The sequence below is a fragment of the Phalacrocorax aristotelis genome, chromosome 1 (assembly GCF_949628215.1).
Source record: "Phalacrocorax aristotelis chromosome 1, bGulAri2.1, whole genome shotgun sequence".
NCBI classification, from domain to species: domain Eukaryota; kingdom Metazoa; phylum Chordata; class Aves; order Suliformes; family Phalacrocoracidae; genus Phalacrocorax; species Phalacrocorax aristotelis.
In genome coordinates this window covers 177,961,756-177,981,372 of record NC_134276.1, presented here as the reverse complement: position 1 = coordinate 177,981,372, position 19,617 = coordinate 177,961,756, and the positions used below count along the sequence as shown (strand labels likewise).

At 38.2% G+C, this 19,617-nt stretch overlaps 1 protein-coding gene across 1 annotated transcript in view; it reads left to right on the top strand.

Moving 5' to 3' along the window:
- The window catches only part of TRHDE (thyrotropin releasing hormone degrading enzyme), a 216,237-nt gene that overhangs the window by 74,187 nt on the left and 122,433 nt on the right, over positions 1-19,617 (top strand). Inside the window, exons 4-5 of the mRNA XM_075080790.1 lie at positions 12,680-12,834; positions 18,587-18,700. Coding sequence (XP_074936891.1) covers positions 12,680-12,834; positions 18,587-18,700 — 269 coding nt within the window. The remainder of the gene's footprint in view (positions 1-12,679; positions 12,835-18,586; positions 18,701-19,617) is intronic.

The window sequence follows — 19,617 nt, the reverse complement described above, 5'->3', positions numbered from 1 at the left end:
TTGTGGTGCTCAGGAGTGATTGCTTAGGATATTTTGATTGCCTAATTACTCTCCTTATCTCTTCTTTATTTTAAGGAAGTGTAGAAAGTGAACCTCTTTATCCTCAGTAAATACTTGTCTGGAGTGACAGCAATATGCTGCCTTAGCCATCCTATCCTAAAAGCATTGATTACTTTCTGAAAGGCTTCAGTTTTCTGGCAGTCATGGGCCATATTTTCTCTGATAACAACCTTTTTGTTGTTGGTATAGATAGTATCTAGCTCTGGATTTTGTTCCCTGCCTATCTGTCAGTTAACCCAGAGCAGTCGTCTGATCTGCTAAACCTACAAATATTTGAGCTAGGATTCATACATTTGTAACACACACAAAGAATCTCTGCTGCTTCTTCTGGAAACAAGGGATTTACTCACCTTTTTTTAACAAAAACCAAGATCTCTTTGAAGAAGGTTATCTGTGCTATATTAAGGAAGTTCCTTTTCTGCTTGAATATGGACTTCCAAATTTTTGTTAGTGTCCATGACAGTAGTCTCTGGTTTAAACCATATGTTGTTTTCATGCGTAAGTGTATGTATGCTGATGGGATGCACCCATGAATGCTGAGGGAGCTGGCTGATGTCATTGTGAGGCCTCTTCTGATTATCCTTGAAAGGCCATGATGATTGGGACAGGTATTTGAGGAAAGCAAATGTCACTGCTGACTTCAAGAAGAGCAAGGAGGACTCAGGGAACTACAGGCCAGTCAGCCTCACCTTGATCTCTGGGAAGGTGATGGAACAACTAATCTTGGAAACCATTTCCTGGCATTTGAAGGACAAGGCAGGCATTGGGAGCAGTCAGAATGGATTCATAAAGAGGCAGTATGGCTTGACCAACCTGATAACCTTCTAAGATGAAATGACCAGCTTGGTAGATGAGGGAAGGGCAGTGAATATTGTCTACCTGGGCTTTAGTAAGGTTTTTGTCACTGTTTCCTGTAAGGTCCTTATAGAGAAGCTGATGAAGTGTGAGCTAGATGAGCAGTTGTTGAGGTGGACTGAAAACTGGCTGAACAGCTGGGCCCAGTCAGTGATGATTAGTTGTAGGAAGTCTAGTTGGAGGCCAGTCACTCGCAGTGTACCTGAGGGGTCAGTGTAGGGTCCAGTCCTGTTCAGCATCCTCATTAATGATCTGGATGGTAGGGCAGGGTGTACCCTCAGCAAGTTTGCAGTGACACAAAACTGGGAGGACTAGCTGATACACTGGAGGGTTGTGCTGCCACCCAGAGGGAGATTGGCAGGCTGGAGAAATGGACTGACAGGAACCTTGTGTAGTTCAACAAAGGGGAGTGCAAACTCCTGCACTTAGGAAGGAACAACCCCATGCACCACTGTGCGCTGGAGGCCGACCATCTGGTAAGCAGCTTTTCAGAAAGGAGCTAGTGGACACAAAGTTGACCATGAGCCAGCACTGTGCCCTCAAAGCAAGGAAGGCTAATGGTGTCCTGGGCTACATTAGGAGTGTTGCCAGCAGGTCAAGGAAGGTGATCCTTCCCCTCTTCTCAGCACTGGTGAGGCCACACCTGGAGTGCTGTGTCCAGCTCTGGGCTCTATAGTACAAGAGACACACGGACATACTGGAGAGAGTCCAGTGAAGGGCCACAAGGGACTGGAGCACCTCTTCTATGAGGAGAGGCTACAACAGCTGGGACTGTTCAGCCTGGAGATGAGAAGGCTTAGGGGGGAATCTCATCAATGTCTATAAATACGTGAAGGGAGGGTGAAGGAAGATGGCACCAGGCTCTTCACAGTGACAGGACAAGAGGCAGTGGGCACAAACTGAAACACAGGAGGTTCCCTCTGAACATCAGGAAATGCTTTTTTTCCAGTGAGGGTGACTGAGCACTGGCACAGGTTGCCCAGTGATTGTGGAGTCTCAATCCTTGGAGATATTCAAAAGCTGTCTGGATGCAGTCCTGGGCAACCAGCTCTAGGTGGCCCAGCTTGAGCAGGGGGGTTGGAGAAGATGATGTCTAGAGTTCCCTTTCAATCTCAACCATTCTGTGATTCTGTTAGAGCGCTGTACTGATACCATGTTAAAGGTACTTGAAGAAATTAGTTTTATGTTTCCTGTCATACTGTTTCTGAATCAGCTGTGTGATTACAGGGGCATCTCTTTATTTAACTCTTTCAGTTCTTGTTGCCTTTCCGTGGACTTTTCTGGTGTCTGTAAATGGGATTTCTCAGTAGGGCTTACAGTAGTTGCTAATTAAAGACCCTACATTTGGCACAAATTTGGTCAGCTAATCCATCGTTCTAAGGAATCTCGGTATCTTCTCCATTGGCTAGCCATGATGATAATGCTGTCCTTGTGGTTTGCCCATGTACCTTTGTGCATTTGACATTAACAGCTCTCTGTGCTTCCAGTACAGTGCTTCCATGCTATGCCCTTCATGTTTTTTTTTTGTTCGTTTAGTTTTAACTTGGCATTTTTAAAATCTTTCTAAAGTTGTCCAAAGCCTCTTGCCACTCTCTCTTCCTGGTTTTTCCCAGATGAAGTGTTGCTGTGTAAAACTTGATACTCTGTGCCATCACATGAATGCAGAACCTTTTTAAATGGCATCTGCCAGAGTTTTGTGTATTCATCTAACAGAAATATTTAACATTAGTGTTGTCTCAAAATATCTCCCTTGTAGGCAATAAAAAACCCTTCCAATTTTACATGGCTTTTTTCTTGTGCGAAAGCAAGAGAAGACACACCTTCTTTACATTGTCTTACTTGTTAGATCCTGCAGTTGTCTTGCTCTGCTCTCTGACTTTGAGAGCAGTGAGGCTGCAATGGGGATCAGTCGCTGCAAGCCCACTGGTGTCCCAGAGTGGTTCATTACTGGTGTGTTAGCGTTACTGGTCTTAGCAGTCAGTAATGAGCTGCGTACGTTTTATTCTATATAGATCTTTGTATAATGCAGGTAAAGATTGACACAGAATGTAAACTCCAGCAGAGGTCACATTACACACTGAAAATGCAAATGAATAACCAAAGGGAGGGGGAAATGTTTTTATCCCCTCATTGAAGTCATTGAAGTAAGAAGCTGCTTACCAGCAAGATTAGTATGGAAGATAATTTAGAACAGATAATTTGCATATCTAAGGAAGCGAACAAGCACTATTAAGAGAAATGGACAGACTGTGTCTCTAAAATGCGGGGAACAGAATGAGTCAGGATGAAAGATGAAGTCTGTTTAGATCCCAGGAACATTTCAAAGGTGAGATTGGTAAAAGCCTGTTGTGGTTTAACCAAGGGACATGCAGGAATATGAAAATCTAAGAGGGAGTGGAGGAGTGCACCTGAAAGTGCTCTGTGAGAAGCTACGTCTTGCAGATGAATTCTCAGACAAGAACTTCTGAATAATTTTTCCGTGATAGAGAAAACATGAAACATGAGGTGTGCACAAAGACCAGAGCTGTGATTGCCGGCTTTTCAGTGCCAGCTCAATATGGATGTAAGTACGGATCAGTGTAAACGCATTAAGCATAGAATTTGTCTATTTGGTGGTAAATTCTGTAAGCATTCATTACAGTGTTTTCTGTTTTGAAAGTTACTGATAAAATTTGTTACCAGTTTTTGACCTTTTGGCTTAAACATGATTTAAGGGAAATAGCAAGGCATGTTTTATGCAAAAGGGTAGCAATACCATACCCCAGGGCATTTGCGTATCATAAAAGTGCACAGGAAATACTAATAGGACTTCGTGTTGCTGTCATCATCCCCTTTGTCAATAAAGTCACTCCATCGGTGGAGGGAAGAGATTTAATCTATCACTTTTCCAATATTTCTTCCCCTGCACTGGGGAGGACTGTGGCTTGTCCAGGCTGTCATTGTGTGTACAGCTCCACATGTTCTCTGAGCTCTGCATGATTTTCTGTCTCAGGTTTCTTTTCTGGTGGGATATTGGATTATCAATCTTACTCACTGTGTCAGAGATCTGTGTGATCTCTATAAACTTTGGTCTGGACTGGATGACTCCTGTTGTTTGTCAGGCTCTGCTTTTCCTTCTTTCTGAGTCTCCCCGTAGTCTGTTGTTGAAGTACTTGCCCCAGGTCTGTCACAACCTCTTCTGTTCTCAGCTCTTGTTAGCTCCTTGCCAAACTTCAGTAGTACAGTTCAATTTGTATCATCCACCAGCCTCTCTTTAGTGCGTCAGTTTTCTTTTGTAACTCAGATTAAAAACATAACTTTCTAGAGTTTTATTTTTACATTGTTTGCAGTGTTCTTCCATTTTTGTAACACATTTTCATGTTTGGGTTCTACTCTCTGAGTTAATTGAAACTATTAAACACTTCAAGTATATCTGAAACCACAACTGTCAGAAATAAGGCCACTTTCTACTTACTGTCTCTTCACTAGTACTTGTTGCTTCCAAGTGCAGAATAAAGCACCATTTCCATCTCTTCCCATTGTTTTCCATGCTCAGAGAGATTTTCAGCCCTGGTGGAGGTTTCAGCTACTCTTTTCCACCCTGTTTATTTTTTTTAATTCTTTCCCCACTGCTGATAATTATGTGGGTTTTAATAATAACTCTGGGCCCAAGATGCTTTAAAAAGGCCCCCTTTATTCAGAGACATATTACTGCCTGCCTCTGTGTACCAGGACACAGGCTAAGCGGAGCCCATTGCTCCAGGGAAGCAAAGCTTCTTACAGGTTCAGGTCCTGGCCCTGGATTTTACTGTGGGAAATCTGGAGTAACTGTGTAGAGGATGATGATTTTTTTTCTGTCACGATCTTGCATGCCTGCTTTTTAACTGATTGTTCACCTGTGTTGGGTAACTGCACAGCACATTGCTGGCAGCCTGTGCCCATGGTGTTCTGGAACAGAATGAAGGAGTAAATTCATTTAGTTGAATGTCTCCAGGATATCTAAATGCACCAAGAAGTTCCGCTTTTACTTTCACATTTTGGTCCCACCAGTCCATCAGGGTGTTCCTCTGAGACTCTTGTAAGGGTGAATATGGATCCTGTGACAAGACTTAGTTTAAGCGGTTACATCCTCAAGCATGAGTTGGGAGGGGAGACTGTGGGATTGCATGAGAACATGTTTCTCTAGAGCTCAGGATGGTGATTTTTTTTGTGATGTGTCACAGAAAGTTATTGATTCTTGGTGTATTAAATAAGCTGATGAATGGATACATGCGGACTTTTATCAGAAAAGTGCTCTGGTATCTTCTTTAACTCATACTAACATCAGCAAGAGGAGAGCAAATTTTTTATTAAGATAGTAAAAATTTATCCCACTGCAACATTATCTAAAGATTTTGCATCAGAATGTAAGATAAACTTTATTTTAGGGCATAGAATAAGCAGCAAGACCTAAAACCAATATCTCTGGAGCTATCCAGGACAGTTTATTCATAGTTCTTCATCTTAACTCTGGAGGAGAGGAAAAGAGAGATACAGTCTCCACAAAAACATTGCCTTCAGATGTGGTGCATATGATTAGCTATATTGTAATTTTATTTCCAGGTGGAATGTTGTGATACATATTTTTGAGACACTGGTAATGTGATGCACTTGCCTGTCTTCCCGAAATTCCTATTTCTACTTTCACTGCTAAACTGTGCCCATCACCTGTGAATACAGTCTCACTTTAAAGCAAACCAAAAGAGGTAAATCTGGGTATACAGAGAGTTGTACTAATGGAAACATTCAAGTCTTTATTACTGTGATGCAAATCAGTTTTATGTATGGCAGATGAAAAGATATATTTTACCCCATTGTTAAAATTCTTTAGTAGTATGGATTTCTGGAGTTTTCTGTATACTTGCACCTCGGTTTTGCAGCAAAGGGAAGGAATATGGCAGTGGCACTTGATAATTTTCTGTGCGGCAGTATTCATACTGGAAGTGCTCAGTAATCAGTGGCGTGTTGTTTTCAGCCGTAGAATCCTCATGCTCTATTAACTGTGGTGGTAGGAAAATGGCTGTTGGCAATTTTCCATCATGTCGATGCTCTTAGTATTTATGTTAGAAACAGTATTTATGAAGGCAACAAAATTCTTTCATGTTTTTTTCTCCCTCCAGATCTTTCAGTGTTGAGAGTTGGAATGTATTTTCTCTGTTCATTTGTTGCGTATATACTCCAAGGGATGCACATACAGTACTAGCCCTGTAATGTGGAGTAACAGAAACCTGAGCTGATTTCAGTCTGTGTCTCAGTTTGTTTCGTGTGACTCTGTTCTAATATACATCTAAGAAGAGTTTAGAACACCCACATTAGACTGAAGGCTGGGGAAAAAGGTTTATAAAGAAACTTTGTGAAAGATTTTCTTCCCATGTCTGTTACTGTGCAGCAATTCATAAAGAACTGTCCAGGTATTATTTAAAAGAAATGCATTGTTCATGTAGAGGTCTGTACAACCAAATGATACATAATTCAGCCTCAATGGGCGATTGTGTTAATTTTTCATTTTAACACTGAATCATCTGATATACTTTGAAATAACAAAACAATGATCTATAGATCAGAGTTATGAAATTTGAAAGCAATGTAATAATATGCATGTCAGATAAAATCAACGGCTTTCTATTTTATTTTCTTAAACTGTAAACTAGCTATCACCTAGTGTCAAGGGACAGTTTCTCAAAAAAAATAGCACAGTGTTTCTTCCTCTATTACTGCTTGTTCTCCCCACTTACCCCCACAGCTTTCTCTCCCACATTTTTTCCCCCTCTCGCATCCTTTAGTATTCACATTGCATTAAATATCTGCTATTCATATCAAACACTCTGGAAATTCATCCATTGTTTATGTCAGTTAATGTTAAGTAATACTTTGTACAGCAGTAAGCAGCAATAAAAAAACCCAGCAATAAACTGCTGTGTGTCAGTGATTTCTCCTCAGGGTCTGCAACAAGCCATTTGATCTGACTGAAATAATGTCAAACAGTTTTAGACCTTTGCATTAACTCTGCAGGCCAGCATCTGTGTGGGTTGGTAAGTGTCATGCTTACAGAAGGATATTGCTGGTGTAGTCCCCGAGATAAAAACTGGCGGGTGCCAGAATAAGCATTCGGGTAAACAGAAATGTTGGTCAAAGAGTTCCCGTGGGGTTGTTTGTGACCTCTGTGTGTTTGAATACTTTGTGTGTAGTGAGAGAAGATAGAATAATACTATTAAGTTGTAGTTTAAATAAAAGTAATAGTTAAAAGGCAGCTTATTTAGGGTACCTAGGTCCTAAGTACCAAAAGTGAGATACTGAAATGGCTCAGTTTTCAGGAAACATGCACTTAGTATTTTCTGAAAATCATGCGCCTCAAAGTGTCTCAAGGGGAACATTCAAATCCATTAGTTGTGTTTCATTCTGCTGTTGCAGTCAGTTGGAGACCTTCCTGTTGGCTTCAGAGAGCTTTCAGCAACCCAGGGGATGGTTGGGTTTTTTGGGTCCCCTCCCTCTGCCCAATAACTTTTTAAGGGTGTGAAAGTATGCACAAGGAAAACTTGGTTTTCCAGCACAAACTTCTCTGTCATATACTAAGCAAACAGTGGAGAAAGACTTTCAGTAGCCAGTTTAGATATTTCTTAAAAGTACCGTTATCAGTAGTTCTTTATCATTAGAAAATGTGGATATTTCTTACAATAACTGCTGTCGCTTTTTGTAGTTGGCTTGTTCCTCAAAATCTGCATAAATAGTTAAATGGTATTCTGTTACAGAAAAGCATTGTCTACTCAGTGAAAAAAATGGCTTTGATTAAGGATTCTGAGTGGCAGAAATATAAGCCCTTTTAGTAAATAATTCTTTTTTTTTTTTTACAACAACATTCGTTTAGGAAATTGCGCAAGACCTTTAGAGAGATTTAATAAAGCTATTGATTGCATTATGCAGCATTAGGAAAGGGCAAAACCATACTTACGGTTTTCATTTGTCAAGACTAAAATAAACTGATATTAGCCTATGCTTTCTCTTAATTTGTTGAAATTGTTGTCAAAAAAGTGAAATAACTGGTAGCAAGAAAACTACACCTGAAATCTTGAAGAAAGCCTCTCTGAAGAAATGAATTAAAATAACGTTGTGAGAGGAACGTAGGTAAATTAAAATTATTTTTATAGTGTCATTTTTGTAATAAAAATAGGGGTTATAAGAGAAAAACATGGAGTTCATTGAGTGAACAGTTTACGTCTGTATGCCTCCTGGTTTTATTAAGGAAAATATACGTGTAAAGATGCTTGACAAAATTCTTGTTTCTCGCTGTATGTTCTCATTTACAAGTTGCAGTGTTTCAGGGATCTCATATTTATTTGGGAAATTTATCATGTATGATGACAGAAACTTTGCAGAATTTGTTCACACATTTAGCTATTCTTCCCCTACTCCAGTAGGTGTTTTTTATCTTCCACCTTGAGTATTAGAAATTTAATACTGTTGTATGTTCTGTAGGATCTAGCCCTTGGTTACATTTCAACCAGCAGCTAAACCATATAAGATTGCAGCACATAATATTAATAAATGTGCTTATGCATGTGGATGTCTGTCTGACTTGCTGTGTGTACACATGCACTCATATTTATGTGTATAGTAAGGATGTGTGCCTGTTATACCAGCATCCCCATCAGACTTCAAACTAAGGTGGTTAAACATAGTGGAATCACAGTGGTGGAAAAAGTGGCTTTGATATCTGTAAGAGTAGGATAATAAAGGAGGGGGAAGGACCCCCAGTTCAGGGTTCTCTGCGTGAGAGAGTTGGATCTTGTTTTATATTTAATCCTATTCAGTTCTAACCCTGCTCTTATTTAAAGCAAGAATTCCCAGTTTTGTGGTTTGGGGAATTTAATGGTTTTTAAGAATGCCTAGAAAATCCTATAACTGAGTGGGCAAAAAGGAAAAATAGTATCATTTGTTCAAATTGCACAGATACTAAGTTCATAGATAAAGCTAAAACCATCAAATGTTGATTTGCTTTGTGACCAACTTAGGTGTTAAATTGCTAATTTGTATTTTGCACTATGATGATACTTGCTAATAATGTCAGACAATTATATTTTGATATAAGTGCGCATAGTTGTGATGCCTTAATTAAACGTTTGGAAATAAAAGGAGCTGTTGAGCTATGTACAGTTTTTGTAACTTATATTTTTCATGTGATTCACACAGAAATAGATTTTTAAAATGTCCAAATGCTATCCTTGTATTCAAATAATTGTACCAGTATAATATGTTAGTGTGAAGCTCCAACACGTTTTTGTCCTGATGGCTTTTCTGGTGATTTTATTTTAGCTGCATAGTTTTTACTTCTCAGTCATGAATTTCGTGTCTGTGAAGGCCAAGAGGTGGAAACCCTTTATTATTCCAGCAGTACACAGGACTCTGCACTGCTGTATCAGGAAATCTCAAGTAACAGTTTTATGATGTATGAGGATATTATTCTCTGCAAGCAATAACACGCATTTCTATTTCCCCAGCAATATCCACATAATCAAACATTCACAAGTGCTTTACAAAGAATTTAATTAAATAGTGTGCAGGGTAACTGGATGCAGCATGCACACAAGCTGTTATATATTCAGTAGCCCGCATTTTGCAGTTAGTGCAGAACACTTTTGAGCAGTAATATGTGTGAATGGTATTTCTGTCAAAATGTGCATCATCATCCCTCTTTTATACCTTGCTCCTTAAAAATTACACTAACCTTAACAGGTGTCACCTCCAGGAGCACAGGATACCTTCCTCAGTGCTCTAATGGTATGATAAACTGAGGGAAATACAAATTCTCATGTAGAGATTTGAACATCAAACATTGTTCCTCTGAAATCAAACATTTATGCCTCTCCAGAGCAAGATATAGATTATGTCTTTTACCATGAAACTAGGCATGTTTGGAATTTTATTTAAAGGTAGCAGAAATCTGTGCAGCAAACAAGACCAACCACTGAAGAATTTCCTTTCTAAATTAACACTGAGACTTGGACATTCAGAGTTTAGCCACGGACAGACAAAGAGAAGCAAAAGATTTCTCATTTTGTGATAATGAGTATGTTCAGAGTCTGTCCTGTCAGTCAGTGGAGATGAGGAAAGTCTCCTCTTTGGCATTAAAGTGCAGTCTGTCAGACCCTGCACTAGGAAAAGGTAAGAGTGTGTTCATATGTTGTAGTAGTACACGTCTTAGTTCATTCAGCATTGTTGGTATGCTCATGTCACCTGCAAGGATTAAAATTCTGGAAACCCACAGTGTTATCTATTATGTTTTGTTTTGTCTATTCAGAAAAGCCCTTTAAGCATTAGCTGATGCACGAGAGGAATTTCCAGGCTTGCAGAGCAACTGGGCTGTGTTGAATGAAAGTGATTTAGAATATCCCTCTGCAGTTGTCTACCTGCAAGGCAGTTAGCCGTCCATCAGATTGGAAGGTTTTATTGGTATGTCAGTGCTATAAAGTATCCGTCTAAACCAGCAGAGCAATACCAATGACCCAAACAGTGACAGACAGTCTATAATTAGCCTGTAAAGGTGTTTAGTACGAGAGCTCACCCTAGTTTCCCAGTTCCACAGAGTTGTTCTAGTTTATTACTGGCTGACACTTGACAAAATCTGTCCATTATGACTGGCAGGAAAGACCAAAAACTACAAATGAACCCAAAGAAGAGGGAAAAAAAGGATGATTTAAAAGTAGGGAACTGGTTTTACGTTCATGCTGGTTCCATTTCGGTGTCGCTTTGCTTATTTGAGGGGAATTGCTGAAAACTTAATTGGTGCAATTAAGAACAGAGTCTGTATTCTTCTGAAGATGCCTTTTGGAGGAAAGTTTAATCGCTATAGGAGAAGTTATGGCTTTCTTTACAGAGTTGAGAATGGGGGAGATCCCTGTTTAATGTTAATGAAGCTTTCCCATTAACTTCAGTGATTTTACCCAGTAGCCTTTGTGTCCTTTTCTTCATCCTTATCCCTTCTTTGTATAGCAGACAGGAGTTTTTAATTTTGTGTGTCATTTATACCAAATTGCAGTTATTCTAAAAAATTAGTACAGTTTGAGCTTCAACTGAAGAAGGAAAGCGTGTAATTTTGAATTTACTTGCATATCTAAACTTGAACACCATGTTTTGGATTTTTGCTTTATTTTCTTTAATTAGGCTCTTGTTCTAGTGTCTGCCTTTATATGAAATATTTATTCTTTACTGTTTGTAGTATGTCTCTGTTTGCAATTTGGATATTTTCAGTTTGCTTGTATTTGGAAGTAGCTGCTACACTCTATGCTTCCACTAGAAGACTGGTATTTTTACGCTTCTTGCAGCAGGCCCTTTTTGGGAATATATCCAAGTTCTCCATTCCTGATATTTCAGTGGCAACTTCCTGTGAATCCTGAAGTAGAACTCGTGCTGTCAGGCTGTTCTCCAAGCCAATTCCACCACATATATCAGCAAGGCAAAACAGACAAACTTAGGGGATGTGTCAGTGCTGTGATATAAGTTAGAGTATTATTTAGAAAAAGCAGGTCAGAATTCTTCTTCAGGTCGGGAAGTCAACCCAGAGATCTTTCATCCCACCCAGTGAAGTGCCCCATAGATAAACTTGTGTTAACTGCAAATGAACTAGCTTTGGAATCAGAAGTAATACAGCCAAATGAGAGGAGTATGGCAGCCAGGCTAATTAATTAAGAAGCCAGGCTAATTAGTTTGACTGGAGGGAGCACCATGCTGATGTGACAGGGTAGCTTCCAAAATTCTGGCTGATTTGTACACAGGTAGCACTGGGCTTCTTGTAGACATAAAAGTTGTTTTTGGGCCCTTTCAGATGTTTTTGCTGTGAAGCAGCATTGTGTATTGGTGTATTCCCAATATCAATTTACTCTAATTTAGATTTATTTCCAGACTAATAGTCAATTTTAGTTTCTTCTCAATCTTCTGCTCTCAGATTTTTCTAACACTTGGATAGACATTGTAATATTCTCTTGTTCAACCTCATGCCACTGAGAAAAATTCCCCACTGCTTTTTTTTTTACCTGATGAAGGACATTCCCATCTTCTTCCTAATATTTTGTCACTTATTGAATACAAAACTGAAGTAATACTCCTGAAGTTGTGTATGGCACCATTGTTCCAGCCTGCGGGGCCGAGAGCTGGCTGTCAGCAGTGCTGCTCTCGGAGGACGTGTGCTAGCAACAGTGCACACTGAAAGATGCCTTGTTTTGTAAGAAGTGGTGATTCTGAACAGTTTGCCATCTTTCTGGTTGTTATGAAACAGAATTGCTTCAGTGCTCCCCTTAATGTCAGTCCTTACATACAGTTTGATGTGTAAGATGTTTATAAAGGAGTCACTTTAATGAAAAGATAAAAAATACTTGTGGTAAAAGTCTGTGTTAATACATTAGTATGGTATAGTAAACCTAAGAAGCAGAAGTAAATCAAACCCAGAAGTAAATCAACAATCTATTGTAAATAAGCTGGATTCTGTACAGAAAACTTCAATTAGAAATACTAAGTACTGTGTAACAGCAATAACACGGTAATCACGTGTGAACAGATAGTGGCACAGGATAAAAGAAAGAATATTTTATTAATGTTTCCTAAATAACATTACTGAAAGAGCTGAAATTAAGTTTTGTTTTTTACATATATCTTATTTAAAATGCTTTCAGTGATCATTTATGGCCTTACTTACAATAGTTCTTCAGCATAGTAGCTCCCCCAAGGAGTTAACATATATTTTTTCTATTTCTAGATCTGTTAGCTGTGCCTAAGCATCCATATGCTGCTATGGAGAACTGGGGACTGAGTGTTTTTGTGGAGCAAAGGATACTGCTAGATCCAAGCATTTCTTCTATATCATACCTACTGGATGTCACCATGGTCATTGTACATGAGCTCTGTCATCAGGTAATAAAGGTGTTCAGGTATTTGGTATTAATGTCAGGAACCATGCATTCCTTTTCAAAACTGAAAATGAATTTGTGTTGTTCACATAGTTGCAGCTTTTATTGTAACTGGAGCCCAGACAATATGGAGCTCCGTAACACACATCACTACAGTGCAGAAAATAAGAAGACTCAAAATGGGGATAGAAGAGAAAATTAGTAGCAATGAACAAATTCCCTGCATTCTGTATGTGTGTGTGTGTGTGTGTGTTGTTGGTGTGTAGACTGAACAGGTTGGTAACTGTAGAAAATAATTTATTGCAGAACTATGGCAGATTCATGCTGAGTTTCATGTTCATGACATGTTTTGGCTGAAATCAATTTGGTAGTCATCTTCAGTCAAATATACATGTACTTCCATTTTCTTTTTCTTTTTTTTTTTTTAATTTGGTATTGACCCTCTGTTCACTAATGGTGGATAATTGAGTCTTTATGTGTACAGAACCTTTTGAATCAATAAGAAAACTTCATAATAAACCCATATTACAATTTATTTTACATTTCTTCCATCTTCTTATCTCAAACTAAACACATAACAAGTGTTTAGTAATATTAGTGTGAAGGCAAATGTTATTGAAGAAATCTGCTACAGGGACAGGAAACCCTTTCTTGCACTCATAAGAGGCATAATCATAGCCTTCAGGTTAAAATGAATGAAATCCTACTGTGTAATCAGCACAGCTTACATCTGTGACTTTACACAGTATTCTTTAAAAGGCAATGCAAATTCTTAACACCTTCTGCAAATAAAAAGTACCATATAAGAGGGAGCCTTTGTAATGGAGTTCTGGTAGATGAACCTGAAGATAATAATGTTTGGTTCATATTCATGTTTCACATTAAATCTGTCGGTGAATAGGAAGTCCTCAACTACAACATGAAATTTTTATTGAAAATTATTGCTGATTTTTTCTCAATATGATAATCTGATTTTGTTTTATGCTTTTTATTTTGCAGTACAATAGAGTAGCACTGTTCAGCTAGAAAAATTAGAGTGCCTTTGGAATCAAGTGTGGAAAACACACATTAGGTCATCAAATCCCGGTTCCTGTTAGTATTAGATTCTTCCATGTGGTGCATTTTGTAGCGCCAGGTTCAGTGCTCCTGATTACAGGGTTACGCTGCTTCCCCTAAGCCCTTTTGATTAAATATGATGGTCAATAACTTTTTCCTAGCGCTCAGCTTAAGTCTTCCTTTTTCTGAAGTCATTCCATTACTTCCAGTTATTCTTTGCACCGCTTTAATAATTTCCTCGGCTTCCAGAGCAATTTATACTTCAGATGCGGGCAATTATCACATCAGTAACTTGTCAAGTTTGTTTATTTGATTCTCATTGAAACCAAAGCCTTTTTACATTGTTCTGGGAATATGAGAGGATCACGAAGTGTGTGAAAATTATACTTGAGTTTATTTTAGGGTAGCAATGTGGTCATAGAGTGCTTTTAAGTGACCTTAAAATTGCAAATGTGAAGGTTTACTTGGTGTCCATGTTGATATTGCTTCCAGTGCTGTTCACTTAGTTAAAAATATCTTCCTCCATTCCTGTTGGTTCTCTTTCTGTATCATGCAGATCAGGTCCTTGCTTAGCTGCTTCACTGGATAACTAGACAGGATAGAAAATATTCAGGTGGAATAAATATTATTTCTACTTTTTTAGATGCAGAATTGAGTCACAGAGAACACGGATTGTTCATCTGCAAATAAAGTTTAAAGGGAAAAACCCTTCAAAAATAGAAGCCACAAAACACTGTCTAGCACCTCCATCACAGTATTGTCTTTATTTAGCCAGTTTTTCTGCTGTTATCTTACCATACTCAGAAGCCCCTCAAGGAAACATTAGCTGTGGATAGCATAGAGCAGGAACTGTAAACAGTGCTAGCTTAGCTGAAAATATATTGAATAGAGACCAGGTTGGGTCCAGGATCTCTTGCATTTGCTATTTGTTAATTATATACTGCATTTTTCATCCTCTTTTGCTGTGCATCATCTCACCTGCTAACCTGGGATGGCACATGCATATTCCTCCCTTTCACTCATTTTTACACACAGAATAACAGAGATTAACCAAAATCACTTCTGGTGCAGGCAAAAGTAGAATCCAATTCTCCGGTTTTATTTTTTATTTATTGATTTTTTAAAATTTCATGTAAGAGGAAAGGGAACTCTCCTACAATATGTTTTCCTAAAATATTTTTTTTTTTTTAAGAATTGTATTATTGTCCTATTTCCCCTGATTTTAAACCCATGATTTTAAGACTTACAGAACATATCTGAGCATGTAGCAAACTGACCTGTTTGAGAACCTTGTAGCTTAGAGTAACACAGCAATTGCTTTGCTAATGTTGTTTGCAAGATTAGGAAAATCAGAAGAATGTTAAGAATTGGGATTGTTACCTTTAGATGTAACTTTAAAGTCGGAATTCCCAAATCTGCTGGGTATTATTGCTTGAGCACAATGTTCAGGACAGATAGAAAATGAGAGACAGCATTGCAGAAGGACAAAGAAATTCTGTCATTGTCAAAATACAAGTAAAAAGCAAGTAAGAAAGAATTTTATGCCCGATTTCTTCACAGGTGACTTTGTGATGTTGACCAGATATCTATTTTCGGCATATGTTTTAGGAGCGACACATTAAAGTTACATGGGTAGCTTTAGTTTAGTCATTTTGTAGGTTGCTAGTGCTTAATATTTCAGCCTGAGTGTTCTTTTAGAATATTTTATGTATTTATTAAAAAAAATAATAATTGAAGAAGGAGTGTTTTGGTGTAAAAGCTTCTCCTCCAAGCCCCAAAACACAAATGAGATATTGGTCAAAACACACAGATTTCTAGCAGCTTAAATTGATAGCTCAAAATAGTTACCATAATTTATTAAAATAATTCTGTTAAGGTAGTAATCAGTTTTGTTTGCATATCACAGATCAGTTCCAGCTACAGCCTTTGAAGAAAGAGTCGTTTGAATTTATGCGCCATGATTTTTTGGTGATAGTCTTCCCACCTGAGCACAAAACTTAGTGTGACAGATTGAGTTAAAGAGGCAGGAAAGCAGAAAGAAAATAAAAAATTTCTAACTCAATTTTTTTTTAATAATCTGTAAAGAAAGCATAGAGAAAAGAGTGTCCTTTCAGTGTGTCTGTAAAATAAATGCCTTCTGCATGTCAGGCTGAACACAATACCTAAGGGAGATGAGAAATGTATGTAATCAATATGTTTCATTTTTCTTTTCCAAAATGAAAAGAAGTAAGGATCTTCACTCCAGGCAAGTAGTGTCTGTAGTCAAATACAGAAATAAATAAATAAACAATTACTTACATAAATGAAGTCCTTTACTTAATGTTTTCCTTTCAGATGTAACACCTAGGAAGATAACAGCACCTTTCTGCTGGAAAATTTGGCTTCATTAATTGCAGTCTCTGGGACTGCTCTGTCTCTGACATTCATAACTATCTCTGATACTATTCAAGACTAGTTAAGCAAATCCCTACATTTTCATATTGGTATCACATGCTGTTTTAATGCCTGTGAAACACTTCTTCCTTTAGGTGGATAATTAAACAAATACTTTTAATTGCATCATTAATAAATAAACCCAGAAAAATTGCAAAGGATTATAAGAAATTATCTTTTGTGACATCATACATGAATGTTAGCAGTTCTTTTGAGTTACAGGAGGATGCGTTATGAATTTTACAACCTTTATTTTTTTAAATCTCTCTCTGAATAGTCGTAGCATACCATGACTGTTACTGGTTTCATATTTGTTCAGCAGTCCTTTTGTGATTCAAGAAATAAACTCCATGCTATTGTGTTTTCAGTGTTTCTTTGTCTTTTCAGTTAAACGTTCATAAGATCAGGACCTATCTCTACTGGTCCTGTATCGAGTTAATTTAGTGATAGCCTTTGACTAGATTATTATCACTGATTGTCCATTAAGTTCAGTTTCACATAGTGTGAATATGACTTTTGTCAACCTCATCTTTTCTCCCTAAATTCTTAAGTTGGTTGTCAATGACATTCTTTGTCATGTTTCACTTCTTTTTTTTTCTGTTCAAATCCTATTTACGGAACATTGTGTGGCAATCTGGTAATCTCAGTTTCTGTAGCCTGTTCTCTGGAACCCCTTTGTACACTTAACTACAGATCCTCATCGCAGCATTGATCCTTCCTTGGTGCTATTCTCACTCCACAAAGACATGCACAGAAGCGAGACCTTTCATTCAGGTCCCAGACAAAGCCTTCCAATAAGGCAACTGTCATGAAAGCAAACAGCTTACTGGTCAACTCCGCTTTCATTCGTTCCCCACTCTCATTACAGTGGCAGTAGCAGCTCCTCTGCACTGACGTGAATCTGTCCCTCTGGAATACTTATTTGCTGTTCCCTTTCTGTGTATTTTCAGAGCTTATGACTCCATGAAAGCTCAAAATTATCTCTGTTGATTATGAATTAATCTAATTTCTAATCACATCAGGAAAAAACCTGGCAGAGAATTTTACTGAAACAAAGCTTTGGTATCTGTTTGGCAAAAAATATGCTACAGAGAGTATGAAATACGTTTTTATAATAGCGTGTGTGTTTCTGCTCTTACCACTGGTGTTAACGACAATCCAGGTTGCACGGGGCCATTACAGTCATTTAAACAGGGTCATCCATCAACAGAAGAATTGATGATACCTGATTTCCTTTGAAATTTTGTCCTCATTCCTCTTCCAGTGATTATCCCAGCTCTGTCTAAAATCCCTCTGACACCCACACGTCCGGTACCGTGACAGGTTTGTGGCTGTTGGCGGCTACTGGGCAGAGTATCTAATGGCATGTTCTTGCCTTGCCCTCAGTATATGTCCTTCTCTTTTCAGCTGCTGATCTTCCTGTACTTTTGTAGGAGTTTAATTATCTTTGAGATCGCTGTCCTTCTTTCTAAATTATGTTGAAATAAATGGGGAAATTCAAGAGTGACCTGGGGGAATGGGAAAGGCAGTCAGGTCAGGTAGGGTTCCTTTGCATAAACATAGGTGGCCCATGTCAGTTTAGATACCCTCTGCCTCTGGTTGCTGATCAGGAAGGCTGCAGATCTCCTGTAAGTCCTGTATGAAATTTCCTAGGCCTATGTGGGTATCTCAGATGCCCTAGGATGCTCTTTAAGTGGCATCAACTACCTGCTTTTAGGCATCTGAGTCCCACCCACAGAGAGGTGGCATCATTATATAAAACTGCTTTCCTTGGGAAACCAGCCAATGAATGGAGTATCAGTAGTACTGTAATTCTTAGTGAGCAGACATCGTGGAGGAAGAAATGCTAAAATTTAGGTCTGGGATATGAAGACTGTGTTCCCAGTTTTTCAAGTTTCATGCTATACATAGTGAAGTTTCCAGGTAATGAATCAGATTACTTGAGTTTGACGCATTTTTCTGTCCATTGGGTATGGTAATCCTTTAAACCTAGGTAAGCATCTACTTTAGATAACTGAAGTAGACACCGTGAATACTCTCCTGAATGCTTCTTTTCCCCTACTTGTTCTTTTCTAATGTTTTACTTCAGTAGCTTGTGCAGCCTGTAAAGGCTTAATTCATTAGTATCTGAAAAAAAGAGTTAATGAGATTCAGGGGGTGGTATATACTACTGTTTTTATTAAAACTTGTGAAGAATGTGTTCTGTATAAATGAGATGTGTGCAAAAATGGTTTCCTAGAGGTTGTTTTTCCAAACTTTCTTTGCAGTGGTTTGGTGATCTTGTGACTCCAGTTTGGTGGGAGGATGTGTGGTTGAAAGAAGGTTTTGCTCACTATTTTGAATTTGTTGGGACAGACTACCTCTACCCAGGGTGGAACATGGTAAGTCAGTTTTACTTTGTTAATTTGGAGACTCCTCAGGAAAGTTGCTCTGCTGTTATACTCCTGGTTTTGTTATAGACAGGGACTGCTGAAGAATACCAAATGATGCATGCAAGTATCAGATGTCCAATGAAGCAAAATCACTAGGTGTGAAATAATTTGACAGCATTCCAAAGGTGTAATCTACAATTTATTACAAAAGAAATAAGGTCGTGTCTGTCACAACCCAACATTAAAATAACTACTGTCTGCTCAGAAACATTTTGAATTAAAGCAGTTATAATTTAACGTGGACCATTTTTGAAAATATTCAGAATATTGAATTTTATCCACAAACACAAGATAAATTGGAAAGATATGTTTGGCTAAAACATATTGTAAAACAGAGCACATTTTTTCTTACAATATTCTGTTCTTCTCTCCCTAAATTTACTCTTCTTATCTTCCTGCTATTGTTTGGCCACCCGGCAGTACATACTAAGTTAACATGGGGTAAATGAATTTAGAATCTAGGTTTTAGTATGATTTCTAGCTGTCCACAGCTGGATATGCTTTGTCAACTGGTATACAAATACCAGGGCGCTCTGAGGGCAAACTGGGAAAGCGATGCTTTTTGGAGTTCTTCTGTTATATTATATCATATCTGGTCAGGTCCCAGTTAATATCAACCACTGTAGTCTAGACATATGCTTACAAGAAAAATAAGAGATACGAGACGTCAGGACAAGGAAATTGTGTGTGAGACCACGTTGAAGGTTGTTATATAGATTTTATTGTCCTTTGGAGAAATTTTTCTGTTTCCTATCCTTCTGTGTTTACACATGTTTAATTATGTGGGAAAATATTTGTTATAAATACAGATTGCCTGACAGAGATGTGTTATAGCTTGAATGTTTTGCTTAAACTCTTGCATACTA